This window comes from Myxocyprinus asiaticus, chromosome 50 (genome assembly GCF_019703515.2).
Source record: "Myxocyprinus asiaticus isolate MX2 ecotype Aquarium Trade chromosome 50, UBuf_Myxa_2, whole genome shotgun sequence".
Classification (NCBI taxonomy): domain Eukaryota; kingdom Metazoa; phylum Chordata; class Actinopteri; order Cypriniformes; family Catostomidae; genus Myxocyprinus; species Myxocyprinus asiaticus.
The window spans coordinates 12870806-12883085 of NC_059393.1; the positions used below are offsets into that span (position 1 = coordinate 12870806).

General features: G+C 38.0%; 1 protein-coding gene and 1 long non-coding RNA gene across 2 annotated transcripts in view; one reads left to right on the top strand and one right to left on the bottom strand.

The window, feature by feature from the left end:
• Window positions 1–12280, top strand: part of LOC127439274 (calmodulin-regulated spectrin-associated protein 2-like) — a 65688-nt gene that overhangs the window by 23431 nt on the left and 29977 nt on the right. Inside the window, exons 4-5 of the mRNA XM_051695492.1 lie at window positions 5079–5240; window positions 10623–10706. Coding sequence (XP_051551452.1) covers window positions 5079–5240; window positions 10623–10706 — 246 coding nt within the window. The remainder of the gene's footprint in view (window positions 1–5078; window positions 5241–10622; window positions 10707–12280) is intronic.
• Window positions 6508–11783, bottom strand: LOC127439324 (uncharacterized). The gene is made up of 4 exons (XR_007896902.1): window positions 11596–11783; window positions 9306–9393; window positions 9072–9175; window positions 6508–7593 (listed from the first exon to the last, which is right to left on the bottom strand). It is a non-coding gene; the product is annotated as an uncharacterized LOC127439324 (long non-coding RNA).

Below are 12280 nucleotides of genomic sequence, written 5' to 3' on the forward strand. Positions count from 1 at the left end.
TTCAAGCTAATCTCCCAACCTGGCCAAGATGGTGTTTAGCTGGTTTGTTGTTCTTAGCTTGCCTCCTAGCCTTGTCAGGCTGGTATGTTATCTGGTTTTAGAGGGGCTTCGGGCACTGATCAGTAGCAGTAGGCGATATATCAGTTAAAACGTTATAGACCGGTAGAAATGGGTCAACTGTTACAAATTTTTGACTATCATTTATATCATTGCTATGCAAAACACCACATGGTACAGAATGTGCATTCTTAAGTCTAATATTTTGGATATTATTTTAAATAAAGAATACCACTATTCCATAAAACTGTGTATATCTTGAAATATATTGTTTAATATCAACCAAAAAATAAAGAATATTGCACTATAATTTTTTGCTTATATTGCCTACCCCTACTGATCAGGCTGGGAGACCAGCTGGCCAACCAGCTAAGACCAGCAAACCAGGTCTTAGGCTTAGGCTGTCAAGTAGTATTTGTTTTTTTCTTTCATCAAAACAGACCAGACTGGGAGACCAGTTCAAACCAGCTAGGTCCAGCAAACCAGTTTGAGCTGGTTTAAGATGGGGTTCTTGTGCAGTGAAGAGACCCAAAATGTCCTCTAAAACCATCAAAGCTGACCAGCCTGGCCCGACTGGGAGACCAGCTCAAGCCTGCTAAGACCAGTAAACCAGTTGGAGCTGGTTTCTAAAACCATCAAAACAGACCAGCCTGGCCAGACTAGAAGACCAGCTCAAACCAGCTAAGATCAGCAAACTGGTTTGAGACAGTTTAAGATGTTTTATTTCTTTTTTAGGCAAAGTGCCCTAAAAAAAAAACCTAAACAATCAAAACCAGCTGACCAGCCCAGGTAGACCAGCTGACAAGTCCCTAAGCTCCTCTGAAACCATCAAAACAGACCAGCCTGGCCAGAATGGCAAACCAGCTAACACCGACAAACCAGTTTGGGGCTCGTTTAAGATGTTTCTTCATTTTGTTTTTCAGCAGCGATGTGCCCATTTAAGATGTTTTTTATCAGCAAAGTGTCCGAAAAACCCTCTAAAACTATCAAAACAGACCAACCTGACCAGCTGAAAGGTCACCAAAAATTCCTCTAAAACTATCGAAACAGACCAGCCTGGGTAGACTGGGAGAACAGCTCAAACCAGTTAAGACCAGCAAACCAGTTTAGGGCTGGTTTAAGATGTTTGTTTATTTTTAATTTTAGCAGCAATGTGCCACAAATAAACCCCATCAAAACAGACCAGCTGAAACGTCCCTAAAACTCCTCTAAAACTATCTAAAGAGACCAACTTGGCAAGACTGGGAGACCAGCTCAACCGTCTAAGACCAGCAAACCTGTTTGAACTGGTTTACAGTTTTAAGATGGGTTTTCTAGCTGCAATGTGGCCAAAAATCCTCTAAAACCATCATAACAGACCAACCTGACCAGCTGAAAAGTCACCATAAAGCCTCTAAAACCATAGAAACAGACCAGGTACCAGCTGACAAGTCACTAAGCTCCTCTGAAACCACCAAAACAGACCAGCCTGGCCAGACTGGGAAAACAGCTAAGACCGACAAACCAGTTTGAGCTGGTTTAAGATGTTTCCTTTTGGTTTGCTCAAATGGGAAGACCATTTCTCAGAGGTCATTCCAGAAGAAATAAGAAATGTGATTGTGTGCAGTTGACTGGAGAGGGAGCCCCAGTGGAGAATGTTGAGCTCAGCTCAAACAAAAGCCTGTTTACAAAGACTTGTTTCTAAAGTCTCTTTGCAGTGCTTGGCTGGTGTTTCATCAGCAGTAAATAGCCACACATTTTAGGCCAAACACTGGTTTGGTTCTTTGAATTGACTGAAAGGAAATATTGCATTTAGCTTTTGTATCAACAGCATAATTTTGTATTCCGGATCATGATGTGGCAGGTTTGAATACATGTAAATGATGAAGTTGAACTATTCCTTTAATATATAGTTGAATGTAAGAGCTATGGCCTGACGGTTCATGCACATACTCGAGACATGTTGAGCCATGATGCTCATGTGGGAGATACAGGTTTGAACCTGACGTCAAGTCCCGATCTCATGTCCTCTAAAATTGAGAATAAGTTTTCTTTTTGAAACTATTAAGAGGGAAGAACAGATTTTTGTCCCAAGCTAAATAAGCAAATCACATCACACACAATGACCATTAATGCTCATTCACACTGCAAAAAATTAAATCAATAAAAGGATTTATAAGTGTAATCAGCTTAAACGTGAAGCCCGGCTGTTATGCAAAAATACTGTCTTCTGTTTTCTTTATGCAAGAGAGAAATCTCTGACTGAACAGTCCAACTAATGCAGAACAGTATCAATGGGGTCTGTCACCGCAGATCTTTCCATCGTACTGCATTAATACAAGTATGATGTAAAAGCTGTGCTGTGGCACTGCCTGTTCTGCTAAACCGTGCTCAGATTACAGTGAAAGGCTATCTGAAAATGTGCAGTGCTAAGGAATGTGCTACTCCAGATAAAATCAGGTTGATGTTTGGTACATCAGCTTTTTTAGGGAATTCAACTTCAACAATGAGCCCATTTACATACCCACCAATATGCTGATTACTCCCAAAAATCTGCTTATTTAAAAAATTAGACAAAGCAAGAAATCCACGTCTATATGACATTTGACATAATTGCATTATCCACTGTTTTGATGTCAGACCTTGAAGAGGCATGCGTACAACATGTGCGTTCATTGGATACATGAAACGCAAAATCAGCGTAATCGCCAAATGGTTTATTCTTACACCATTTATGACCTTACACCGATAAAGGAACGCAGTTCACAGCCCTCCTACTTCCTCCTACGAACCAGCCTCTGTACTAAGGCTGGTCGGTTATGACAAAAAAATCATAGGGTAATTGTCGATTGGTTCCTTTGATATTGTAATTGCGATTGATTTTGAGTAATAGAATTAAAATGAAAACACGTCTTTTGCGTGGTACAACTGCATACCATATTCTTTATGTAGGCTACACATCCAAAGCAAGTGGAGATCTGTGTTTATGTATTACTTTATTGGTGTTTTATACATCATTAAATCAAGACAGTGCCTAAAACTTCACATTGGCCATCTTAGCAGCATAGCAAAACTGTTTGAAATAAATTATGCACACAAAAAATAGCAATTTTCTAGTTTAAAAAGTTGTATCACTACATGGCCACTAATCAGCAAAAAAGCATTTTGAAGAATTAAAATGGATTTGCTAGATTTTTAACTAGATTAGATTAAATCATTACACTAGATAATTAGCTAGATTCGCTAGAAGTAGATTAGATCTTGATGGTCTTCAATTTGAGGATCAATCTTGTAACAAAATCTTGTATCAGACATTAGGGGTTCATTGACAAATAAGGTTGTCCAAATGTAAAAAAAAAATTAGAAATCTTATAAAAATCTAGTTTAAAACACATATGTCAAGTTTGAAGAAATGTAATTTTTGTTTCAGAATTTTTTGAAAAACATTTCTAGCATTTCCTACAAAAAAATAAATAAATATATTTAATGACTTAAAGACCTGGACAAAATGTGCCTTTTTCAAAAAATAAATAAATATAAGTATATATATTGGTCTTGAAGGTCTGAAGAGGGTTTTATGTGTTTTTGTTGTTGTTGTTGTTGTTGTTGTTGTTGTTGTTTTTTGGCACATGACAACAAAATGGCAACCTACATGTTGGTTACACTACATGACTTTGATTTGGTGGACAAAAGTCTTTTAATAATTAATAATATTTTAAATCAAAATTGTTTCACTGCTGTTTTATTAGTTTTTTTGTTGTTGTTGTTTTTTAAGAAATAATTTAAAGAAAAGATTATTCTGTAGTACTCATGCCAACATTTCTTTTTTTCAAGATTCAAGATTTTTTTACTGTCTCCGGATGGTTACACCACATGACATTTTTTTGCTTTAAGCGCCCCCCCCCCCAGAATAGCAAAATGACTTTAGACTCTGCCATTGAAAACATGTTCATCATAGTAAATGTGAATTCAAGTAATTGTTTGCGTGAATTGCATTTTTAACGTATTTTTGAATAACTTAATAGATCTGGAAAAAAAAGAGCATTACGTCATTGACCCAATGGGCTACAAAGACCAGCAATGAATCAACTCCTGTCTTTGATTGCTTGAATAACGTTTAACTGCAGGCAGATGCACGGTCGGCCCTGGAATTCAATCCGTATGTGATATAATCCCACAAACAATGTTTATAAGATGCACTCATCTCATATTGCAATGTTTTCCTTTGATGATCCATCAAAAGAGCAAAGTTTACCCACTATGCTGCATTTCCTTCCACTTAGTTTCCTTTGAGCAAAACAAAATCAATATCCTCTTACAGTGTCTTTTCTGTCTTGGCAAATGAAGCTCTTAATAAGACAGACAGATTTTAATTTGTGGTGGGATATGTGAGTCCATTTTTCTTTTGCTTGTATCCAGAGGTAATGATGACAGTGGTGCAGATAACACGCTGTCTGTGCTTGTTTGTTTTAATGGATAAATTGAGGCCGATGTCAAGACCGCATAAAGAGGAATACACATTATTAGGTGCTGAAGGAATTCACACCTCCCATGGGAGTGTTGTGATGAAGGGGTTAACAGATTAAACCCCTTATTTAATTAACAAACATTTTAGTTTACAGTGGCCAGAAACCCACTTGGTCTAAGATGAGTCTGGAAAGATATTTGCAGGGGGAGGGTAATAGACTCATTGTTTATTACATGATTTGGTCATAAGCATTAACTCTTTAATGGCTTTCAAAAAGTATTTCAGAGAGCCGTGTAATGATATATTTATAATATAGAGATTGAAAGGATGGGCCTCAAGCAAGAGCAGGAGCTACTGTCCTATCTCAGGAAAGATTATCTCTAATTGGGTCGAGCAACAGGGGATGGATGCTGCCGTTTCCAGGGCAACAACCTCAAGAGACCGATGAGTAACTGCCAGCTGAGAGGGTGACAATTGTCAGTATATGTATTCATGAATAGGGCCTGTGTCAGCAATTTGATTTCTCACCAAAGCAATGGGATTAGGGGTATCTTCATTGATTTCCTGTTTGCAGAGCGCCCACCTGGCCATGATTGACACGCTGATGATGGCGTACACGGTGGAGACTGTGAGCGTGGAGAAGGTGATGGCGTGCATGCAACAATACTCCACCGACTATCCAGATGGAGATGTGCCCTACGACATGGAGGATGCTGTCACCAGCTGGATGAACAAGGTATACACGACTCATCCGACTGTTTATATACAGCCTCCATCTCAAACCCTTTATTGTAAGATGTGTGTTCAGAATCATTTAATTATTTTCTGGCTTTTATTGGATGTTGGATGTAAACCCACATTCTCTGTACATAAGTTGCTTCACACTCAAAAAATGAAGTCATTACCCTTACTTAAAGGGGTCATGAAATGAGGAATCACATTTTCCTTGATCTTTGAACATATAAGAGGTCATTCTACTATAAAAACGTACTGTACATTTCGTACTGTACATTTCAAAACTTCCTCTTCACTGCGAAAAGAGCATTTGTTGAAACCAAGCTGCCGAAACGATTGTTCTCTACTTCCTCCACATTGTGATTTCACACTGTGGTAGACATTTGCATCTGACCGCCTCCATAACTCATCAATGCTTACTTTACCTTATCACTACTGTAGCGCCACCCAGTAGCGGTGAGCGGTGCGATGGGAATGAGAGACCAGGTCAGTCAATAACAGACAGCCAATCATAACAGTGGCCGTGTACTGTCAAGTCTTAAAGGGGAAGCAGCACCAAAACTGAGTGTTTCTGACAGAGGGTCAGAATGAGGGTGGAAAATTATAATGTTTTTGCAAATAAATGCCTGTTTTTGTGCAAAAACCTTTACTAATATTATAAGTGAGCCTCAAGGAACATATTAAAACAATTAAAAAAGGAATGTCATGACCCCTTTAACTGAATTTGAGAAAGTTTTTACAAGCAATTTAATGTCTTTCATTCAGATTAATTCAGTTGAATTGAGCCAACATAATTCAGTTGGAGTAGGTCAAATCAATGTGCTTTAGTAGTTTTAACTCTTTAGTAGCTCGTCAAGCTCAATTTCTTAAGGTATTTTACAATTAATTTTCTTATGTTGGTCCAACTTAATTTATTTTAGTAATCATTAGTATAAACAAGGTGAGCAAGTGTAAGGACAGTGAAACTGTTGCACTGTTAATTTAATTGCAAGTGTTTATAGAGATAAGCAGCATTTAAATCAAGTATCACTTGAAAGTGAAAGTCCATCCGCAACATGCAGTAAGCACAATTCTTCACCACAATGGTAACCCCCACAAATTTTTATACAAGATTCTTGTATAAAAAAACAGAATAAACAATATATATATATATATATATATATATATATATATATATATAAAATCAGCTTTAACCCCCATTATTTCCCCCTCCCCAATCCCACCCTGTCCCTCAACAAACATCCCCAGGGTCAAAGCCTAATTACACAATGTACACATATAAACGAACAAACAAAATATTGTTTTAAGAAAATCAAAAATATAAAAATCAACAAACAAAAATCTCTTTCCCATATCCTCTTAAGAGCTATTAAGGTACCATCACCAAGACTCTGAATCAACAAGGAATAACTGACGCTTCATGCCCTTTTCCATAGGCCGTGAGCACCATACAGAGGGTGTCTGCAGCTTTAGGGAGCTGTATACTACTACTAAAAATAGTACAAAGTAGATGGCGCAACTGTAAATACCTGTAAAATTGAGACCTAGAAATCCCAAATTGCTGTGTTATATTTTCAAATGATCTCAAAGCTCAGTTTTCATAAAGGTCACCAAGTGTAGCAACACCCCTCTCCATCCATTCTTTCCAGCAAAAAGGGGACTTGTTAATACACAATTTGGGATTTAGCCATATGAAAAAAACATTTAGGTAAGTATCAAAAGTAAACATAAAGGAAACCTTTGTCCATACTAAATGTAAGTGTGAAATAATGGGATGCATTTTTATTTCTCTAGGCAGTTTGATAGAAAGACTTTGCAATTGTGAAATTGGAGCAAGAATCGCTTGTTCAGTGTAGTATCAGGGAGGGGCTCTCTCTGGTGGAAGAGACCAATGGGCCAGGTGTCTAAAATTAAAAGCATTGTAATAAAAACTTTTTGGGGAAAACCTAAATCTCCTTTGTCAGTTGGTCTATGCAACTTACTGAAATGCAACCGAGGTAATTTACCATTCTAAATAAAAGACTTAGGTATTCCATCAAATTGTTTAAAATAAGAAAGAGGAACTACTAGAAGGAGAGACAGTAGTAGATAATTTAATGTAAGGGCAGTCGATAAGGAGGACAAGGGAGGCAGGTTGCTCCTCTCATAGGTAAGGCTTTTAATGACCGCACTTCAGCGCTCACAGCTTCACACACTATTCTCTTCAGTTTCACAATAATAAATTTTTAGCTTCACAATAATAAATACTTAGTTCACAATAATCTCTTCAGATTCTCAACAATCATCTGGACCCAGGCTCTCTCTCCCTGGTCTGCTGGCAGTGTGGCTCTTTCATGCCTCTCTCCCCGTGCTCACTGTAATTAGAGACAGGTGTTAGACGCTTGACCACGCCCCTGCTGCCACATTGAATTTGGGTATACAATTCATTTTTTATTACATTGAATTTCCCTGCCATAGACAAATGTTGTGAAGCCCACCTATCCACATCACAAGAGAACCTTTTCATTAATGGCTCAAAATTAACTAAATCTATCTAACTAACTAAATCTCTTGAATATACTGAAAATAAAATGCCTAAATACCTAATGCCTAGCTAAGGTGCCAGGTTGGAAAGCTGTGGAAGGGCAATATGCTGTCAGAGCAAGAGCTTCCAATTTAGACCAATTCACCCTGTACCCTGAAAATTTGGAGAAAGAATTAATAATTTTATGGAGGCTAGACATGGATCTGCTAGGGCCGGAGACAAATAATAGTATATCATCTGCATAAAGTAGACGTTTATGCACCACACCTCCTGCTACAATGCCAGAAAAACATCCTCTTTTCTTGTTGCGGCTGCTAATGGTTTCAGGGCAAGACAGAACAATAAAGGGGAGAGAGGACAGCCTTGCTGGGTTCCCCTACCAAGAGAAAAAAAAAAATCTGCGGCAAAACCATCTAGCCCTGGTGCCTTACCTGTTGGCAAGGCTTTAATTACCTAAACGAGCTCCTCCAAGTCAAGAAAGTCTTTTTGATCACTCATCAATTTAGGGAGTTCTAATGGCTCTACGAAGTTGCCAATATCCTTATCGGTAGACATCGACGTGGAGCTATAAGAATTCTTTAAAGGCTTTATTAATATCTGTAGCAGAATTAAACATATTGCCTTCAGAAGACTTCACTGAAGGAATGGTGGAGAAAAACTCTCTCTGTTTTATATATCTGGCAAGAGGTTTCCCTGCTTTGTCCCCATACTCAAAGTATGTCTGTCTTGCCCTGAATAACCAAAACTCTACCTTCTGTGACAAAATAGTATTGTACCTATACTTTAGCTGAATCAACTTTTTAAGACCATTGGATGACATTTCAGCACTCTTTTCCAATTCTATGAATTCCTGTGCTTTGATATGTTTAATGAATGAGGCATATTGTGTCCGCCCCCTAAGAACTGCCTTAAGCACCTCCCATGCCACATCCACAGAGGACACTGAGGACCAATTGGTTTCTACATACATTGACTTCTGACTTTAACATTTGTTGAAATGCTGGGTCCTGTAGTAGAGATGTATTAAAGCGCCATCTATATTATTTTCTTTTCTCTATATGCGGCAACATCTCTAAACACACCAAAGCATGATCTGAAACTAAAATATTCCCAATTGAGCAGTCAGTGGCAGATGGAATAAGTGACTTAGATATCAAAAAATAAATATATTCTTGAGTAAATCTTATGAACTAATGAAAAAAATGTGTAATCCCTCCCAGATGGATTCAGAAGTCTCCAAATGTCTGTAAGACAAAGATTTTTACACATCCTCTATTGTGTCAACGTTGGTCTAAAGGGTCTACACACCTTTGCGTCACTATGATCTAGGACCGGATCCATTAAAAGATTGAAGTCTCCACCCAAATCCATATCATGAAGGATCCCAGCTGCTTGAAACTTTACCTCAAGATCTATAAAAAAGTTCTGATCATCAGCGTTGGGTGCCTAAATATTTTTTCCCCTGTATTTCAGCCAAAACAATAATGACTCTTCCTAAATGATCTTTGATCTGTTTGAGACATTTAAATTGTAAATGCTTACTTATCAGTGTGATGACTCCCCTGCTCTTATTCGAACCAGCACTACAAAACACATGCCCACCCCATGCCCTGCGAAGTATTTCAGCTTCCTGTGGAGAAAGGTGCGTTTTTTGAAGGATCAGTATATAACATTTTTTACTCTTAAGAAAATATACCACATTCTTTTTATAGGGTGCCCCAGCCCATTAACATTCCACGTGGAGAGAAACATTTTACCTATATTAAAGTGTGGCATATTGATATGCAAAGAAAAATTGTGTACCCAAGGCTAAATTATATAGACCACTATCCAACATTGATGTAACCTACCATAAAATCCTTAACCCACTGAACAGAAAAAAAAAAAATGCACTTCAACCTCACACATAACAGTCCTAACTGGTGTCCATCGCTCGGAAATCTGACAGTCTATGCACACACACATGCTCCTCTAAGTGACCAATCCTTGTATAGTCACGTTGACTCCCAGTATAACAGAACATTAAAACATTTCTTATATTCTCAGCTTGCTCAAAAAATGCATAACATAACACTCAATTTCAACACTTGTTCTCACTATCCAGTCCCATGCAAAGCATGCTGGGAAATGGAAATCCCCTGCCCAGTTTTATCAATGCTACATTAACACCATAAAACTATTCATGTAGTCCCAACTCAAATAGATTAAGTTAACTTCAGTTTTACACATTTAAATGGATAGAATGCAATAAAATCTAGTTGTGACAAAATGTTCTAGAATTGTGCTGCTTTAGTTCATTTTAATAGAGTAAACTGAATAAGCAACAAAAATCTTTTTTTTTTCTTTTTGAGTGCAAAGTATTCTTTAGCAGCTTAGTCCTTACTACAGAAGTTCATTACACTTATAATATGATAAAGATATTTTTCCTTTTTGGCATGTACCATATCCATTGGCTGTGAAGGGGCGTCCCCACAGGGCCTGGACTTTTTACATTCCCTTACACTGTTTACATTCCGTTGCAGGTCAGCTGTACAACCAGCCTAAATCTAGGCACAACCGTAAATGTACACACACATGCTAAGCAGCCAGTGAACAAACCATTAGGAACTGCCGGGAAAATGTCTGTGTATCTTTTGTCTTATTCCTGCCCCAACCAAATTAAATGCCTATTGAAAAAGCTCTAAAATAGCACCATAAAAGTTCCTATATAGCCTAGTAGTCCAATCGACTCGTGCCCTTGACAACTCCAAGTCAACAATTGAAGTGACATAATTAGAGTGTATAATTTAAGATATATATAAATGCATTCTATACAGGCTCCTTCTAAAAGTTATTTTGTGTTTTACTCCATCATTTAAGGTGAACGCATACTTGAAGGAAATCATAATGCAGGAGCAAAGGAGGAGTGAAGCCCAGAGCGCAGAGCCTGTTGAGAATCCAAAGGTAATCGTGCAATTCCTGTTCATGCCCGAAATCAATGATCATTCAACTCTTTAATTGTAGGAGGAAAATACAAATGTTGAAGGTGGATTTTTGTCATTGTGAATGTGTGTACGTGTATTTAATTTGCTTAAAGCAACTTTAGGATCTTCTTCCCTTCCAACTGCCAACATGCCTGTAAAATGTATTTGTAAGTGCCCAAAAACTCATAGTTTTTGGTACTTTTTACAGATTATCCTAATACTAGTTACTTAAGACTTCATAGAATCAAAATGTAATCCAGGCCTGTCTTATTCTGTGTCCATTGACAAGAAAATCTTGATTCACAATTTCACCATATACTGTATATATACTGTATATATATTCTGTACACTCAATAAATATGTATTTGTTATTATTATTATTTTTCATTTGGGCAACCATCAATTCGACCAAATATGTAGATTCAAAATGTTTAAAGCAAGAAGTAAAATGAATTCAATTCTACTTAAATATAATCAAGTCATGTTTTCCACACTGTATGTCAAGTTAAAAACAACTTTTACAAATGCATTTTGAGGCGCCTTCGTTTGGTTTTATTTGTTATGATACATCTAGCTTTTTTGGCACAGAAACGTTTGGTATGAACGGCCTCTAAGGTGACCTGAACACAGTTCGCAGGACGTGACACGTGTAATTAGACATGCTATCTTATGTAACATGTTGCTGAGTTAGGGTCTGACTTTGCTGAATCACAGACCCATGGTGAGTAACGTCCTGATGTGGTCCGTGTGATGTTCTAGGCTGATGTTACCAGAGAAATGTTTGCTGATTCATGTCCCAGTGTGACAGCGTATCTGCCAAACACAACTAGATGACATCAGTCTCATCTAAATGTTCCCCTCTCTCTTACCTTACTATAAGCCATGTGCTGCTTTGGAAGGAGTGTGGTGGATGTCTTCAGAAGGAGAACGTGTCTGCAGAGTCATCACACAGAATTGTGTGTGTGTTTGTTTCTATGTTGGGCATCTGACAGAGTTCGCCGCACCCTGTCCTGACATTGTCGCTAGGCTAGGCATCTGATGCTAATGAGAGAAGTCAGTTCTTAGAGGCACTGTGTGTGTGTGTGTGTGTGTGTGTGTGTGTGTGTGTTAGAGAGACAGTGTGGACATATCAGTGCTGAGCGGAGGACTGTCAGTCTGTTACACAACACTATAAACATCCTGAAACAGCCAGCAAGGCATGCAGCACCCAAACTGTCAGATGACTTGGGCTCAGAATATGGTGCTTGCAGGTGTAAGGCAAGCTTCACTATTACTGTTGCTCATTCATGTCTTTATTGAAGTCTCAAAACATGCATGTTTCTTTACATAATCCACTGGCGAAAGACTAATCCTGAGTCTTTTAGAAGAACTTGGGTTAAGCAATGTATTTAAATTGACATTCACAGGGTTTAATGTGTCAGGATCTCAGATCAGAGGGCATCGGATTTAGACAGTTTTCTCTTTTTCAGTTTGGAACCCTACAGATATTTTGGCAAGCTTTTGATGAGACTGTTCCTGTTTCCCAAAGCCTTAAAAAGTTGGGCTCAGGGATTT